The sequence below is a fragment of the Lates calcarifer genome, linkage group LG6 (assembly GCF_001640805.2).
Source record: "Lates calcarifer isolate ASB-BC8 linkage group LG6, TLL_Latcal_v3, whole genome shotgun sequence".
In the NCBI taxonomy this organism is placed as follows: Eukaryota; Metazoa; Chordata; class Actinopteri; family Centropomidae; genus Lates; species Lates calcarifer.
This window is the reverse complement of record NC_066838.1, coordinates 22,629,674-22,648,846: the sequence shown is the minus strand read 5'-3', so window position 1 is coordinate 22,648,846 and position 19,173 is coordinate 22,629,674. Positions and strand designations below refer to the sequence as shown.

At 43.0% G+C, this 19,173-nt stretch overlaps 1 protein-coding gene across 1 annotated transcript in view; it reads right to left on the bottom strand.

The window, feature by feature from the left end:
- The window catches only part of plxna2 (plexin A2), a 162,684-nt gene that overhangs the window by 53,749 nt on the left and 89,762 nt on the right, over window positions 1-19,173 (bottom strand). The window contains 7 exon segments of the mRNA XM_018681933.2: window positions 527-726; window positions 1,071-1,167; window positions 1,942-2,142; window positions 3,346-3,460; window positions 5,774-5,870; window positions 8,040-8,193; window positions 10,699-10,822. Of these exon segments, the coding sequence (XP_018537449.1) occupies window positions 527-726; window positions 1,071-1,167; window positions 1,942-2,142; window positions 3,346-3,460; window positions 5,774-5,870; window positions 8,040-8,193; window positions 10,699-10,822 (988 nt within the window).

Genomic DNA, 19,173 nt, shown 5'->3' with positions numbered 1-19,173 from the left:
TTAGGAGGGGCCAGCACCCTGGGGAGCTTCTTTGAGGCTCATTCTCATTCTTCCTGGGTCCAGAGGAAAACAGAGCAGAGTAGCACAGCTGCTTCTCATGCAATACGTCTCAATGCAAATCAGACATTTCATTGTCAAGAGTCCTACCTGTCTCTTAAGAACTCTGCTGTTACCAGTACAACTTTTGTATAAATGTTTGAAAAAACTAAGCATGCCAGGATCAAGTGTAATCTGGTTTTACTGCGCTTTAGTGGCTGTGATGTGCTTTAGAGAATACAAAGCAGGTCTTTAACAATGTAATAGAATTGCCACTGTCACCAATGACAATGTCTTATCAAGCTGTTACAAACTGTTAGAGCTGTTAACTTTTGAATTTTAAGTATAGTTGTACAGACTAGTATCAGCTGAAAGCCTCACGATTCTCTATGAAGAACTAGGACAAGATGCAGCAACTTGGCAGCTGATTATTGCACATTGATTGGAGCTAGGTATGTGTGGGCAGGCAGGAAGGATTATGGGTACTGACCTCAGTGATGCGTGGGTTGGTGCACTTGACATTCTTGCTGGACAGGTTCAGCCAGCGGGTGGTGTAAGGGTTGATGAGAGGGCAGTGGTGACGCAGAGTACACCTTCCCTCTCCACTGCACCAGCCGCACTGGAACTTCCTCTCTGCCTTCAGACACATGCCACAGCTGTCCCGCTGGGCTGCACACTTGTAAAGGTGCACTGTGGGACATAGGTAGTGGTGGAGATGTACTGTGAGCACACAACAACTGAAAAAACCTACCCAAGTATTTGGAGAGTATTTTTATTTAAGGAGAACAGATTGTAGGTCTGCCGCTAGTGAAATATCCCCAAAGGCTTTCTCTTCTTTTTTTAATCTCCAATAACACATATCTTAAGATACACCTGTGATTAACACACCATATAAATAGACTCACACACACTGTTTTGAATTCAGCTGAGAAAAGACAGTGCAGACAGAGTTTAGGAAAACGATGGAGTGTTACATTTGTCCATCTTCAGTCTGTTTGCTAGCACATGTTGTCAGCAGCATCTTTTGCTCTTACCTTGGATATTCTCCGGGTTATCAATAATGAAGTTGCCGTTCCACACCACTGAGAAATCCACAGGCAGCTCGCTGATTTTCATTCCCTCATACAGATACTGGAGACCAAGGACAGCGAGAAAGAGGGAAAGAGATAGAGGGATGGAGGTGAGGGTGGAAGAGAGACCAAAAAAGAGGATTTCAATAGGAGGTTTGGGGATTTTAATCCCCATGAGTCCTTGTAGATGCAGCACTATGTCCTTCCAATGTTACCCCAAACTTACATCATCTCATCATCAGAGAGCTGACAAAGTGAGAAGCCATGAGAAATGGGACAGCCGGGCAGAAGCTTGAGCTTCCCTTATGGCCTTTAGAGATGCTGTCCTTAACTGCCTCCTGTGCCCCTAATTCCAGCCTGACTGTCATTGTGTGAGTGTGTAACTGGGATTGTGTGTGTGTGTGTGAGAGAGAGAGAGAGAGAGAGAAATGGAGGGTGAAATGTGTATGTATGTGATTCCACTAGTAATATACTGCAGAAGTCGGTGCGTGCTTGACTGGAGGGCAGAGCTATGCTGCAGTCTTCTCCAGTGTAATTACCTAGGCTGCATCTACTGTGTCTTCACTGACTAAATGACACATATACTGTAGATACACAAATACAAACACAAACACTGAGTGGCACAGTGGTATGGCACTCATTTCCGACAGAAAGTCATATAAACAATGTAATTACCAATGTAGAGTATCTTTTTTATGTATACTGACTATATATTGTGTACTCAAAAAATAATAACTGAGATTAAAAAACACATACACACATACACATACACAAATCATGCATCACCAATTTACACCTTAAGTGGCACAATCTGGGCAAGTGGCACCAAACCTACCGAGCTGTTCTGGCACTGAACGCTGGAGCTGTTGAAGCGGAGGGCAGTGACTCTGTGGCTGACCCCCTGGATGTGGAGGACACACTCGTAGCCTCGCTGGCCAGACTGAGGCTGTGGCAGGTTCCTGGCCTTCAGGGTGATAGGCTTCACCTCCCCTGCTGGGATCAGAATCTCCTCAGAGCGCACCAGCTGGGGACAGTCCTGGAGGAAAAACAATAACGGGGCACAGAGCACACATCAGTGCCAACAAATCTGACAAATAAACACAGTGCTTTTTTGGTGTTTAAGTCACTAGTGAGATGAGAAGCACCGCAATTCCACAAACAGAGTAATGAATAGGAATGAAACTAAGAAATATGAAGCATGATAAGAGCAACTGAAGAGGAAATTAATCTAAATTAGAATTTAAAAGTGATTCCTGTGACTTCGGAAAGCTCTGAGCTGATATCTGAGTTTGAACAACTCATTATCAAGAGTGGAATTTTGAAACTGCTAAATTGACAAAGACTAAGAATTATTTAAAAAATGCTCAGTGGTTTACAGTACAAGGCAGCAGGTTAGAGGTCAGTCCTGTTAGAAGTATATTGTGAAAGCAACACTTGCATCAAGAAAACTATTACAGGAGCATCCCACACTCAAGCTTTGGTCTTAGTAGCTTTTTACATCCACAAATCTTTAGTCCTGTCAGATGATAGACACCACAGGGTCATCCCATAAGGACCTCTATTCTAATACAGCTTTATCTTGAGGATCATCCTATTCAAACAGCTGCTACTGGTGCTTATTGACAGGGAGGGGTGTATAATATATATATATGTGTATGTAAGTACTCTAATTATGAGTTTGTATGGACTCCATGGCAAATATGTAAGTATGAACTGAAAAATTGCAAAAGCAATGCGCACTGTGACATTCCCTATAGAATCTTTTTTTTTAAAAAACCCACATAAATACAGCAGCACATGAAATCAGATAAGTACTATATGTGTGCATAGCCAGAGACACATGGAGAGCTACACATTTCAAGCTGTTAGTATCTATTGCATATGATTGACTTGGTCAGAGTGATCCTGTGTCATTGTTAAGACATACTAAGCTCAATAATTCCAGAGATAATAGACTGTTAATTGCTACTGCAGAGAACAAGAGCTCTGAATGAGAAATGCCAATTTGGAAATAGAAGAGCTTAGATGGCTGTCTTTCTGAAGACATGCCCTGAGGCTGACACAGAGCTGGAACACAGAGCAGGATGCAGGCAGAAGTAAATAGAGAGAGGGAATGTGCAGGAGAGAGGGGGAGTGAGAAGGGAACAAAGAGGAAAAAAATGGGTAAGAAAGAGAAAGTTGTGCGAGCAAACCTGCTTATACGTGTGTGAGTCTTTGTGCATGTGTGTATTCCACCAACCTCAGAAGCGTTGACTCGTCCCTCCTGGAAGGAACAGCTGGAGGGGTCATGGGTACACAAGTTGCGGTACTTGCACCAGTGGCAGCGGAAGGCACTGTTCACACATGACAGGCACCTGCGTGGATGCACATACACACACGCAGTGTGAGAATCAGGGAAAAGAAACACAGTCAAGGAGGGGGAGTGAGTTTGCCAAAGTGGGGGAAGTGCCACAGAGGAAATGAGTTCAGATCCCAAGTGGGCACCTGCTGTTGTTGTGCCCTTGCGGTTGGCACAGTACCTAATAGCTGCTGGGCCAAATTCTCCCTGCATATATTTTCTACCGCCATATATTAATACTGCGTGTCATGTGTGAACGGGAGGTTGCATATTAGCCCACATAACCGGAATCAGATGGAGAAAGAGAGCGAGAGAGAGAGACGGAGTGGAGGAACGTTGAGTAATGAGGACAAATAAGACATTGGCGCAGCTTGATCCTGCAATTACCATTAGCCCTGCATTGTTGGAGTGTCACTGTAATTACCAGCTGTTAGGTGTGTGTGCTTTTGTGTGTGAGCATTTTTGCATGTAGAATATGTAAGTGTGTGTGTTTTTGTATATGTGTTACTGTAAGGTTACATGCTGTACTGATCCTTCATTCAAGCATCACAGTACAAAAATACTTTTACCTGAGCAAAAGTTTTTTGGTGTCAATAATAAAATTCACCCAAAGTATCAAAACTAAAAATGCTACTTATGCAGCAGGATGGTCCCTCTGAATATTATATTATTATATGTTATATTATTGGATTATTATTACTAATGCATTAACATTCAAGATTCAAGAAGTTGGTGTCGGGAGCGCAGTGCAAACACATCTGACATAAGTAAACAGTGTCATATGTCTGAAAATTTTGAGCTGTTTTAACTATTTCATAAATTGTTGGGCAATTGAATTTACTGTATAACAAAACATCAAACATTATATGTTCATTATAGGTTTTTCAAATGATTATCTCCAAAATAACTCTAAGAAGTACAATATTTTCCCTGAAATATGGTAGTGGTAGTGTAGTGATATAAAGTAGTGTAAACATACTTGAGCAAAACCCTGAGTTAATGTACTTTCTAACAAATGGCTACATGGATGATTGGATGGAGAGATGAGGAAATGAGAGGATGGTCATGGAAACAGGAATAAGTGATAGCCTGAGGCTAAACGACATAATGCTCTCTGTATGATGCCATAGGAAAGACAACATACACTTCTAATTTGTGATGGCATTTACTACACTATATATTCATGAACAGTTGTTCAGAGTGTACTGTAGTCTCACTTGGTTCTCCCTCTCCCTTTCTTTCTCTGAATTTACATTGTGTTGTGCATACTTGCTTATTGTGAAATATTCATTGGTGCAAAAGCATGGGAGGGATCTCTGGCAAGCACACTAATTCAGAAGAATAGGACTGATTCACCTTCAGGCGAATAGTGTGTACAGTATGTGTGTGCGAGGGAGAGAAGGCGAGAGAGCAGGAGTTGGCATCAGAGTGTGCGAGGGAGAGCTTATGCCCTTTTCAAGTGTATGCATCCTTCTTTGTGTGTTTGAGTGTGTGTGTGTACGTGGCTGTGTGTGCAAGTATGTTTGTCATCGCTGATTAACTGAGCTGATGTGAGAGCCGGTAATTGCTTTCTGTGCTACTCAGACAGGGTTCTCAGACAGCAGACAGCAATATAAGCTATAGGGCAGTGTGCACTTGTGTGCATGTATGTGGTGACATGTTTGTCTGTGTGTGTGTGACAGAGAGAGAGATTCAGAGATGTAGAGTAACATTGCCTGCTTTTATCTGGTAAAGGAGACAATGACTCGTACATTTTGTTTTAATGTTGAGGGGATAGTGAGAGGATAATATGACATGCAACGATTCCTGCACCCCTGCTAGCATCACAGCTGTGATATCCTTACTCTCCTGCTCTCCATCCAGTAATACTCCCAAGTCAGTGAGGCTTTTGGATCTTGCACAAACAGAATCTGCCACACTGGAATGAAACGAGCAATAGTAAAGGCACAGCTGACACTGAGATCGCCAATCTGGGGATTCAATTCAACATCACTCAATCAGGGACAGACATGGCATGAAAACGAGCATGAAATCCCTACTGAAGACCTGTTAGGCAGAGTTGTGTGTTTTGTACTGCAGGATGTTTGAGAAGACGGCTTCATTAGCGCAGCAGCACAGAAACTTCCTGTTATGGTGTTAAGGGAGCAGCCAGCGATCAGATTACATTAGTCTTTAAAGAGGATATTTTTAGGGGACTGGGGCTGGCTAAGGTTAAGGACAAATTGTAACTAATTCCCAGAGCATTGATCCAGTGGTTTTGGGCAGCAGGACTGGGGCACTGTTTTTGTAAATGAAAACGGAATGAATGGACTCAGAGAGAGATACTCACAGCTGGTGGACGCTGCAGTTGTAAAACTTGACCTCTGTGCTGATAAGCATCTGACCAGTCTCCTTAGAATTGAGTCTCAACTCAACGCCTGACCAATCTGAAAGAGAAGAGACATTTATTATACACTCATGCATAACTAGAATCCAGTCCTGTTCTCTTTACATTATTTGGCATAGTTGTGAACAACCACAATCAAATCTTATCCTTATTAGCATTTTTAACATTTATCAGCATGTATAAATTCAGCAGTGTTAGGGGCTGTTGATGTTGGTATATAAGTGGATGGAACATTGCTTGTGAAAATATGTGTAAAATTAGCAATTTTCAGTCATATCATTTAATCTGATCAGAATTTGTTCTCCTGCATTTTACTGAACACAGATCTGGCTGTGCTTCTGTTCTCTGTGAAAACAGCCTCTTATCTCTCCCCATGAGAATACAGACTCCATAAATATGTGTGTGTGTGTGTGTGTTTCTATATGTGTATGTGTAGAGCAGCCTGAGTTTCAGATGACATTCAGTGTGTAGGAGGCTTGAATGACCCTCTGTGCCCCGTTCTCTCTACAGCACCTGTTGGGAATCAGGCTATGTTTCACACAAGTCTGTAAAGCAGGCTCATAACTGACTTCTACCACTGCACATTTGTCTCACAGGATCTGGCAAACAAAGTGGTACAGAGTTCCTGTCCACACAAAACCTCTTTTAGGATTTTAATTTTTCTTAGCGGAGAAGAGTGTCAGCTGTTTTCTTTAATTTCAAGCTCAGTGTCAGTCCAGTCTCCTCCCTGTTTTATCCTAACCTCTCCTCCTTCTGCTCCTTTTGCTCTTGTTTTAATTTCTCCTCTCCTTTATTTCCCCTTCTTCTTCACCTTTAATCTTATTTCCTCCTCTCCTCTCCCCTCTTCTGCTCTCCTCTCCTCAGGTCATTGCCACAGCACAATCAATGTTGATGTGCTACAGATAGAAAGGCTTGCTAGGGGACACAAGATGGAAGAGGACAGTAGGGAGGTCAGGAGGAAGTGGCCTCAGGGGAATTAATGTGGAGTAAAAAAGGAGGTATAAACAGCCGGGAGAGACAACAAAAGAAGATGGGGGAACGAGGAAGGTGGTCAAGATAGGAGGAGGAGGGGGACATAGAGAGAGGAATGGTAGGATGGATGGGCAGCTAGATGGATGGAGGAAGGGCTTACGGGGGGATTGGCTGACATTTACCTGGGGGAGAACATTCATATTAGTGCCTGATGCACCACTCCCCATGGGAGCTCTGGGTAAACAGGGCTGTCATTTACTCACAGGGAGGAGGATTACCAAACCCCCAAAACACACAGTGATTTCCACACACGGCACATAATATATTATTCAGGGTGTTTGGTTTTGTCACCCTGCAGCCATCTTGGCTCGCAAACAACAGGTACTTATTGTCAAACAACAGGTGTTAGTATTCACAATGATATATATGTTTGCAAAAAAATGAATGTCAGACTCACTGTGGTGTATTTATGAAAATATGCAGGAGGAATGCTTGAAAGGTCATGAAATTTCTATGAATACTATATCAGAGGTGATTAGCACGGCTTTATTCCTGGACCTAAAAGTTGTCTTTGGCAGTGTTTTGTACATGGTCTACTCAACTGCCAATATATTCTACTCTAGATTTCACGAGCTGAGATAAAAATGGCTCATTGGACATTTTGACCTCTGCTGAAATACAATTAATTACTATCACGGCTGATTATTATCATATATTTTTTTCTTTTCGTTTCAAACCGCAGACCGCCTCTGTGTGCCTTGGCTATGCAGAAACACTAATCAACCACATAAACTTCACAGTTGCGTGTTCAGCTAAACTGTCTCAGCTGATTCAACCTGCATGTTAGACCATCACCTATCAGCCCAATATCAGCAGCAGTAATAGTAGTAGTAGGACCTCAATCTGATCCTCCATCAGCTCTAATGGGTCCTGGCCTTGTGTGTAGCACACTTCACAGCCAGACAACTGATCCTGAATCAGTGGGAGTTTGTTATGGAGATGGTGGCTGCTTAAATGTGGAGTGTTGAATCAATAAAGATGTTTTAGAGTGTGCATGAGCAGTTAGCTAAAAGAGGTGTGGACAAATTGGAATCCTACAAAAGGCTGTTTTTGGAGTACAGGTCTCATCTAATCGCCAAGATAGTCTATAGTACGTTACATAGGAAAATGATTTTTTTGAAAGCTCATCAGTTTGCATGAATGAAATGTAGCATGTGTGCGTCTATTTGTAGTATACCTTGGTCTGTAGGGATGAGGGGGACATCCTTGGCAGCAGGAGACACACAAAGTATCTGGTTGCCATTGACCTGTCCCTCTACCTCTGTCAGGTTGCCAAAGGAGCAGGTGATGCCCGCAGAAAGGTCTGGAACGTCGCTCACCTTCACCAGTAGCTGCACATGGGGCGAGGAACATAACAATAGTCTGTCACACACAGCAGTTTGAACATGGATCAAATAGTAGGGTTGATTTTATGCCAAATGTTTCACAGAAAAAATCCTATTGCATGAGCATTAGCATTTTGCATCTTTGGTAAGATGAGACATGATAGGCTCGAGATAACTGAGAAAACACAGTGGCTTGAATTCAGCAGTGTAATAAGCTCCAAATAGAACAAAAAAAGAACACACTGCTGCTGGCAAAGCTGTCCGTCCACTTTGCCAGGAAATGTTGCTGTGTTTTAAAAATGTTAATAGTACCATAATAATCTAATCTAATTAAACTTTTATTTAATACTAGAAGATATCATCATATCAGAGATAGATAAAGACATTGTGATTCAGTCAGTGGTCAATATACAGTAATAAGCTGCATAAAAGGAAACTGGAAAAAACAGGCACTTGGCAAATTGTGTTTGTTGGGGGAAAAAAAACCTTCACTCACACTTTCACACACGATGTGTCGTACATATGCAATATACCACACACGTGCAGACGCACATAGAGACGTTTGAAATGATTCTCTGGAGAGCAGTGACACTGGGGCTGGAGCATTCAGCTGCTCTGCCTATAAATAAATGTATTCTGCGCACAGGGTGTGTGATCTGGCTCTCCAGCCAAGAGAGGCAGCCTGGATAATTATCACCATGGCATTTCACAGCCTTGTTCCATTAGCTGTTATTTTTGGGCCATACCGTTTGAAGTTTCTCTTTGTTTTATCTGCCTCTCACTAAACACCGCAGGGCTACTGGGACAGGCAAGGCAGCTGAGCAGCTTAACTGTAGGCCTTTCAAGAGATGCTGACTGTCTCAGTAGCTGACTACACTGCCTCCCTCGTTAGCTGGCTTACTCTGGTACCCATTGAGAGGATGGGTGATTTCTTTTATTTTCTGCTGAGGACCTCTCGTCTTGCTCTGTTTTACTTTCACCGTGTTTGTGTTGCTTTACTCTGAGGTGTGTCAGAGAGATCCTTGATTACAGCAATCACAGCAATCAATGTCTTTTGTTCAATGTAGAATTCCCTGAGTAACCTCTCACATTAATTAGCTCTCATCGTTTTTCTTAGACACACACACACAGATAAACACTCAAAATTTGCTCATGCACACACTCATAGACACACATACAGACAGCAAGGCTGCTACAGAAAGTAAGCTTGTCTCCAAGTGTTAAGCCTTTGCTCTTTTTGTTCTGCTGTCCTCCCTGATGATGGTGGTAATGGTGAGTGTTTTTGCAGCTTGGCAGCAATGACCAGTATAATTGGTGGCAGAGTTTTAATAAAGGTAATTTGATTGTTTTCTCTGTGTCTGTGTCTCTTGTGTCTCTCCCAGTGCCCACATGAAGAGACTGTGTTGTCATGGAGATAGCTGTGTGCTCCTGTGGAATTTGACGGTGTGAATTTGTGAGTGTTTTTTGAGGATGGTTTGGTGAGATGACCCTGTTGCTAGTATGACTGACATGGAAACAAACATAACTGCTTACATGTTAGCTGATAAACTGCTATTTGCAAATCAGACAATAGGGCAAAGTTTACTGAGGGTGAGCTTGAGGGTGAGGGCACATTTATCTGATTTTTTTCTTTTTTTTTTTCACTTTTTAACCAGTTAGATAAAAAGGTCAGCTTACCACAGAACTCAGTAGCATTTGTTTTGATGGATCGCAGTGTCGAGTGTATTACATCTAAAAAAAGTTGTTATAAAGCAGCATCTCTTGCCAGAAAACTTCATATTGTAGTAAATGTAGATACAAAGCTCACAAAGTCCCACTGAGCAGTATCTCAGCTAAGAACAGTGCATCTTAAGCCATACACCTTCTCTTGAGACACCAAAAGCATGCATGACTCAATAAGATAAACCAAATGACACTGAGTGCTCAGGGTGAAAACAGACTTGTCCAAACCTAAGTGCATCCATCTGGTCAAACTGAAAAATGTATTTCATCTTTTGTGTTTTGGATAAACCGATCCCTTGACAGCATGTGTCCACATGTGCACATGTGCAGCATTCTCCACGCCTTGGACAGGCAGAGCCTTTCACTGATGCTCTATAATATCTGCCTGTTTTTACTCAGTCCATGTGGAAATACTGCACTGTACTGTACTGCATGCACTTGGACAACTTTAACACCTACACACCCACCCACACAAACATGTCTTGGCACACATATTGACTGCTCTGTATCAAGTGAGCATATGCACGCTGAAACGCCCACATAGAGCTCTTATGAACCTTCCCATCTAATGTTTATGCATCAACCACAATCAAGACTAGGCAAACTGCTATGTGGGATCATTTAAAACATTCTGCCTCTGTACGTGGGTAGGGAGTATGTAGATAGGAGCTAATTTTTCATTGTGATGTGTGCAAATTGTGGTTGAGATTGCAGGTGTTTGGCTTTTTCTGTGTGTGTGTGCATGTGTACATAGTGTACCTACTAATGTGTGTGTCTGTGTAAACTTACAGGTACGCTGGGTTCTGACACTGCAATGCTGTCTGGGTACACTGTGGCCTTCACACACTGGTTGAGAGAAGCGGCGAAACGATATGGCTCATCTGCGCGCTCGCACCGGGTCCTCTGAGAGCAGCTGAGGGAGATGGAAAGAAGAGATATCAGGGGTTACTGATATTTGTTTTTCAACAGGAACATAACTAAAAATGAAAAAAGAGAGGCTGCTAAAGCTATTACAGCACCAGGAAAAAAATAAGGTAGACGTGTTGGCAAAGTTATAATCTGAAGTACAACATCAATAACTCCATGACTGAGTAAATAGCAGGAAAAAAGTTTTAGTAGGAAAGAAAATACTCAGAATAAAAAAGTAAAAAAGTAGAGGAAAGGTATGAAAACCATGAAACAATAGTGACAATAATGCTAGAAATGAATACTGACATTACAATAAATGCTGCAATGAAAACACAATGTGACAATTTAAATTGAGGGCAAGAAAGACAAATTGCCAGTGTTGTGACAGAAATTGAAACCCTATCCAACAACAGGAGGAAGGGGAGAGAAAGATGAGGATTAAAAATGTCAAAAACACTGATGGTAAACTTATATATAAGTTACATATTATGTATATTATATATTATCATATATAGGAAATAACACTGTGTCTCCTCAATAGCTCACTTTTGTCAACAGAATATTTGACAGGAATATTTCACTGGTCGGACTGGGCATAGATCGACAGATTGAGTGACAGATTACTCCGGACACTGCATGGACACCTTGGAGTTGATAAGATCATCCACATTTTGATCCAACACCTTTGTCTAAAGGCACCTGAACTGGTCACTAAGAGCCTTTAAAATTACACCAGATGCTTATGGCTTCTTCACTCTTGTTTTCTAAGTTTTCGTGTTGTCTCTATTAGTCATGTAGATTTGTTGGTTCTGCGTTGATTAAGACTATAAATGTGACAAGCTCTAGAGTCTGGCTAAGTTATGTTGTTGTTCCCAGACTGTTTTTTCATCTTGGTTTGCAAAACAGATGGCATATTGAAGACATAATGTGGAATAGTTTTGCTGTTTTGTTAGATTGCCTGAAAACATCAATTAAAAATAGCTCACACTGGTAAAAAGTATGTATTTCACGACAGCCCCACCATCCATAACAGCTGGCTTCTAGGGCTTGTAGCTCTAAAAGTTTTATAAACTTTGAGGTGATCATGGCCTCTTGGAAGCTACGTGTTCTTAATAAACCACAGAAAGTGGTAGTAACAGCAGTGGAACCACACTGCCTCCAGTGGGTAATTTAATATACAATATTAACATTAACCATGAAGCCACAGCACTAAGCACTACACACCCAAATTATATCCTTCAATCACTGTATAACTTCGGAGATGTAACTAGTGCAAATTATACGCCGTCCACTCATAAGAGATCTTAATGGTCAGACAGTGTATCAAGTACCACACAACACCCCCACAATCCGCCACATCCCTCATTAAAACTCAGCCGCCTCCTCCTTCTTATTAAAACTGTGTGTGCCCACCACCCCATTACACCACAGGCTCTCTATCCTCATCCAACCCAGCAGTCTAAGTGTCTGGCTAACTGGCTGTCTGGTCACAGCAGCTCTAATTGGACTCCGATGGGTCAGCCGCTGTCTATGGTGCTGATGTGCCACTACAAGCCCCGTCCATTCTCCCCTGGCTGCTGACTGTGTGTGTGTGTGCGTGTGTTGCTGTGTGTGTTAGGGCCCCATATCATGCCTCTTAACCACATACTCTCACACATACTGACTCCAAGCTACATCTTCATCCTCAGCCTCTGTGTGTAATTATGTTGTCAGAAGTTCAAGCCATATCCAGCAGACTCACATGAAGAGGCACAAGCACACCAAGGTTCACATACACACTTGCAGACACACCAAGCATACACACATACAACACTCATATGCACAGTACTCCCTGGGGATTTCAGAGAGCAGGAAAGTGTAGAATTAGTATAGTAGTGTAAATCTCCCACTGGAAAAGAGGGGCAATTGCAGGATCCCCCCCCCCCAAAAAAAATTATTACCTGGTTTCCTCACCACTTTGGGAACTGTATTTCTACATATTAAATCTCACACTTTTTACAGTTACTCCTGATATGAATTATTTGCTCTTCATTTTACACATCTGACTCCATGACTACTGCATTTGCCACATTTCTCCTCTATCTGCCCATGTCTCTCCCTTTTGTCTCACTCTTTCACAAGCTGAAATTAGTACACCTTTCTTAGTCAAGGTGTTACTCTGTCTGCAATTCGGTGCTTCTTTTATTCATTCATTCACAACAGCAGCAGAAAATGATACTTAATGTGCTTTCAGGTGTAGGCTGCGGCACAATGTTTTATGCATGTCTCCAAGCTGTATGGGTACAGATGTAAAAAAAACCTGGGCGGTCATTAGCTGACAAAAAGCCCTGCATTGATTTTCCTCACTGTGATTTTTTTAAAAAAAATAAAATTCATTTCGGTGGGGTGAAGTAAGATGAGGGCGCAGCAAGGGGGTGAGGTAGCGGGGGTGGGAGGAGTGCAGGACAGCTGCTGTTGCCATGGTTTCGGGAGATGGCCATTATCTCTGTGTAGTTAGAAGCTGACCCCTTGCCTCTCTCATTAGCTGAAGTGCATGCCACTGAGTGTTGACTAGAATCCTGCCTTCCTCATATTCCCCCTCCTGACCCCCTCCCCTGTACAACCCCCTTATCCTCCTGTCTAGCCCTGGCCTGTCACTCAGCAGCTTTGCCGATGCTTTGTGTTCCATCACTCAAATTCCTGAGGGGTGGGGAGGGGGAGCTCACACGGAGAAATAAAGTGTTAAAAGAAGTGATACACACGTTGAATTTCTGTGTCACAAAAAAGTAACACACATGTACATGCTTCCACGCATAAACGCAGATTGACAATACAAATGCATGCAGCCCATCTCCTGTAATAAGCAGTACATAGCTATTTACCCTCCAGCAGCTGCTGGAGGCAGTCGGCAAGGGTGTTATGCTCTCTAAGCCCTGTCCATGGTGCTGAAATAACTGCTCGCACTTCCATCATTACTCCTCTCTGGACAACTCCACTGCAGGGTATGAATGCAGTTGTAAGTGGCAGTCACATTTCATGCAGTCATATAAGGTGAGTGGGAAAACAAAAAACATACAAATAAAAAAGCAAAGCAGAGCATACTGTTTTCTCCTGTGGCAGTTTGTGTGAGCTACACTGCTGGATTTTGAACTCTGAGGTGCAAAATGAACTGACACAGTGTGTATGAAGAGGCAGCAGTAAGTATGCGATCTAATATAGTAACCTATATCTAATGTACAGAGTGATTTGTGGAGTTGGTGGTGACTGCAGAAGCACTCATGGTGCAGGAGGATGAAGGTAGCAAGGGCCAGACCTCTGGGTCTGTTCCATCCATGCCTGCTTCTTATTCTACGTATTGCCCTAGACAGGCAATTACGCTGTCGTCTCTGCTGTGCCAAGCTTTGATAGACACCTAGACCTATGGGTACACACACACATTCACACATCACCACTGAAACACAGACATAACAGTCCATAACCACAGACAAAAAATATGTACACTCAAACGTGAATTGACATGAATGTGCGCAGAGTTATACATATGCATATTAACACACAGTCCCTTGCACTTAATCCTTCACACATTTATACGCACACACACATCTCCTGGCCTTGACAGCAGAGCAGGAGAGGCAGGCGACAGGGAAAGATTTCTGTTCTTCTATCCCTCCTCCCCTTCCCTTACCACATCTAAGGACTTCAGTGAAAGTGTGAAGGCCTGTCTGATTGCAGCTCTAGCTGTGAGCACGGTGTTTAAAAACAGGAGGAGAGAACAGAGGGAGCCATTTTAAAATCACCTTCCTTCCCTCACCGGAGCCAGACCACAAAACACCACAGAGAAAGGAAAATGAGAGCAGAGCAGAGATGCTTTGGTGGCACGGTAAGGGGGGGTGGTTGGGGGGTGAAAAAGACTATGGTGGCAAGATGTGGGTTCAGAGGGGCTGAACTAGATGTATACTGAATATTTTATGGTACTTAACAAAGCTTTACTAGTCTTTAGTGGTAATGCATTATGTTGAAGAATCACTGGCATGATTTGATTTGGTTGAATGGAATCCAGTCTGGGGATTTCTACAGATATACAAGTTAATGTAAACATGTATGAAAACTGACTGCACTGGGATTTTGCCTCCACACCATTAAAAGAGCAATCATTAGGTGAGCAGCGATGTGGAGGGCTGTACTGTGCAGGGCTGCCTACACACAGGCTGCCTCCTCCCTTCAGTGTTTTATCCTCATACTGAGTGATTCAGGGCATTTGTTTCTTACTGCTGCATCCCTAAAGTGTGAGAATATCCATTTAAATGCAGACCCACAGGAGGTACAAAGGGAAGTGAAGGAAGGATAAAAAAGAAGAAAAAAAGCAGGGTTTTCAATTTCAAACCACCACAGAGATGGTAAACTTTGCAAACTCAAGTTGCTGTTTGGGCTTGGGCTGACATACAAGGGCGCAGTTTGAAACTGTTCATGTCAGGGGTCAAACCCACCACTGTAACTCATGGCCCGTCTCCTGTGGCGACTGATAATGTCACTGCAGGGATCGCGCCCGCAGTACACAAGCACAGTATGGCCACAGCCCATTCATTTCATCTTCTTATAGATCCAGAAGCTATTGTAGTGTAAACTGAGTCAACTCATATAGACACAAGCAGTAAAACAAACTCAGGCACATGTGCACACGCATATAATGTTTATGTAAAACCAGTGTGTCAGTCTCTGTTACAGATATTGGGTGAGGGCAGGGGAAAGAGAGGGGAGATAAAGTGAGAAAAGAAGATTTACAAAGAGACCATTGCTCAGTGCTCTGCATCAAGCTATAGCTTTACTTGTGTGGGCTGAGCAGAGAGAGAAAAAGCTAAAGAAAAAGCAAAAGAAAAAAGACAGAGGAAGCAGTGCAGGGCTGGAAGCATTGAAAAAGAAAATGTGTGAGCAAGAAAGAGACACACACACACACAGATTTTAGGATCATTAACAGTATTATATGTAGCCTGCTCATTCACACTGTCCATACTGGCGCAGTATTTCAACCATCATGTTACCAACCTGTACTAGCGCTATGTCTGAGGAATCTATGGAAATATTGATAGACCTGCATGTTCGTGATCGATATCTCATTAGGCACAATTGGGAAGATGGATGCAGCTTCCCCCCAACTGCTAACTGTGGCTGTAGCTGATGAGTCGGCCATTAGACACACGTTCTGACATCCACAATGGGCTGAAGCAGCCATTTCCATTGCTAGGTTAATTGTTGTTGTCGTTGGTACATTAGAGGAAATTTTATGGTCACTGTTCAACATTGTCCACAGCACAGTAAGTGAACGTGCTACATAGACAGACATAATAGTCTAAAAAAAGGAAGTGTTGCACTTTATTTTAATGTTTCTCGTCTTAAATTCCAACCTCCAGGTGTCAAATACCAAAATAAGAATCTGTTAAAGAACTGGCCAGGTCCCAAAACCTGAATCTTCCTCTCAGCGAGCTGTACCCATATCATGTGCTCCAACTGGGATGCCAAAACAAATCGTCTAACGGCATTTAAGCTTGTAATACCAATTGGTAAAAAGTGGACAGCCGTGCCATTCAGGCTGCTGTGTGGGTTGTTACTCAAACAGATCTGAGCAGTTCAGCCACATGCAGACTGACAGTACAATACAATACAGTATCACAGTGTAGTAGTGATATGTTATTCTGCTCAGAGCAGCCCTCTAATGCTGACTCACTCTCTGCTGGGGCCTATTGCACCAATAGCCCTAAGCTGTCATCCACACAACAAACTAGCGCTGATTTTGACAGTTTCTTATGCACATATTACATAACTACAACCTATCATCACTCACTACTGCAGTCAAATTGTAAATAGTAGCGCTTAGAGAAACTCACTATACTGGTTAACTGCTGACCATGGCTCTGGATCACTTCTCCAATCTCAACTCTTGGACAGAAGTCAGACTAATCCTGACAAATCTCAACAAAACCGCTAGTCCTCTCCTGGAATGTGGAAGCGAGCTGAGAGGATGGAGGGAGAACAGAGTGATGTGGGACATTTTGAGATGGAAAAGCCTCTTTTGGGCATGATTAGAGAGCTAATCTAACAACGATGAGTTGCAGGCTAACGGAGAGGGAGAGGGAGACAGAGAGAGAAAAAGCAAGAGAGAAAGCATCACCATAACTCCATGTTTTTGGATTGTGGTCAGACGAAGGCTGAACTACCCATTCACAGGACTGTTACTGAAGAGCGCTCGAGATGATGAGCTCCCTTTGAGCTGCAATCAAAATGCTGCTCGGTTTTGTGGGCCGATGAGTGTGCAGCATCAAACACTCTCTCCCTCTCTCATTCTCTTCCCCTCATTCTTATCCCCTCTCTTTTTTTCCCCTCTCGTTCTTCATGCATTCAGTAGATGCCTAGCAGCTGCTGGTAATTAAAGGACTTTAGAGTCTCACAACACACTGAATCAGAGGAAGAAGAAAGAGAGCAGAAAGACAGGAAAGACAGAGACGCCACTCCTGGCCAGCTCACCACCTCATCTCACTGCCTGTCTCACATTTCTCTCCTCCTCATCATCGCAAACCAACCTAATGTCCCTCTATGTTCCTAATTAGCCACCTTAGAAAGCAGCACTTCACTGGGTATACATGCACAAACATAAAGAAAAGGGGGAGGAGGGACACAGTGTTTGGAGGAGAAAAAAAGAGGATGGATATTGTAGATGGCAGCTGTATAAGACGGGAGGGGGGTGATCAAAGTGAGGGGTGTTTATGTGTGGCAAGCCAACCATTCTGAGTGTGGAAGAGCTGATTCCAGAGGGGAGAGTGTCTAAATGGGAGACGGCGCAGCAGTGAGCCGCGATGAGCTGAGAGGAAGATGAGTGGCATAGCTTAGATGCTAGCTTCACCGTGAGGGGAGTGAGGGAGGCGCACGCAAACATGGGAAATGGGGAAAAGATAATTTTATAAAATCAACAATGGCTTAGAGATGGGTGATGGAGAATTGGAGAAATGGAGGGAAAAGGGGCAGAAGGAAGCAGCACTGATCACAGCTGTGGATGGCACCACGGCTGGCAAGAAATTTAATTTTGGGTGTGTGGGATGAGGGAAGCTCTTCACCAGAAGGGTGCAGCTGCTTTTCTCCAGCAGTATTTGACAGATACTTCTTTCTACTCTTGGTTATATTGTATATTCATGCGGCCTTCGTGATAACTTATGTCCTTAACCCATTAAAGAATACAGTTATTAGTTCGTCTAATTTTACTTGGCTGAGTCACTACTTATGTTTCCATTAAAGACGTGTACAAATTTCTGAATGTCTGGGAAAATAAGTGTGTTTCCACCAACTGTCTTGCAAGCAGTTCAAGTCAACTCGATCAGATTACATAATTAATTGAGCACCTGTAGCTTTTGATACATCATCACATTTCATTGCTGCTTCCCACATATGGCAGCATTTTTCTTTGTTTTTTCTGTTTTCCAGTATGCAAACTTAGCAAACTGAGAGCTGCACATAGAAATCCATAGATGCCAAAATGAGTAGCAGCAAGAGTAGCAGTATTCGTCCAGTAACTTCTTTTCCTCCTAGAAGTAACTCAGCCAGAGCTGACACGGGTCCTGCCACACTCAATGCAGGGTCAGGACAGAGAAAGGGGGATTAGGACTATGGACAGGTGGCACGAGGGTCTGCGGTGTTGGGAGAGCAGATGGCTGATCTGATGCGAATCGGGGTGCTGACCTTTTCTCCCAACAGTACAGTACAGCAGTCCACACAAGTGTTTGTGCATGTACACAAAAATCGAACCCACATGCACGCACACTTTCAGATGCTGGCACTCACACACAAATGCTTGAGAAGGTTTTACACACCAAACAGCTGTTTCCTCCTCACAGCTGCTTTCACTATAACAGCTTTCAAAACTCATTCACCTTTAAGCATCAAGACCTCTTACATGCTGTGGATTCAAATTCCTACCAATCTGAAATATTCCATTCCCTACCACACCTACACAAAGGCATATGATTAACAGCCTAGCACGGAGGCTAATGTTGTGGTAAATGATCCCTGTGTGAAGGCACGCAGACTGCAGAGAATACAGAGCTTTAGCCTGCCCCTCCCGTACCACCGTAGACGCATGCTGAATTACCTTGTCGCTAGGCAATTATTTGTCCTGTCCCGGCTTTGGAGTGATGTAAATTACTTTAAGTGCACTTTGCAGGGGCCGCCATCACGATAATGATGATTGCGGCGGTGCTCTGATACACACAAATATTCAGCTATACCTTTAAAGAGAGGGCCTGCATTTAGGAGGGGCTGTTAGTGGGGAATTTAAGACATAGCAGCTAAGAAAAAGCTCAGACTGATGAGAGGATGTGTGTCCTTAAGAAA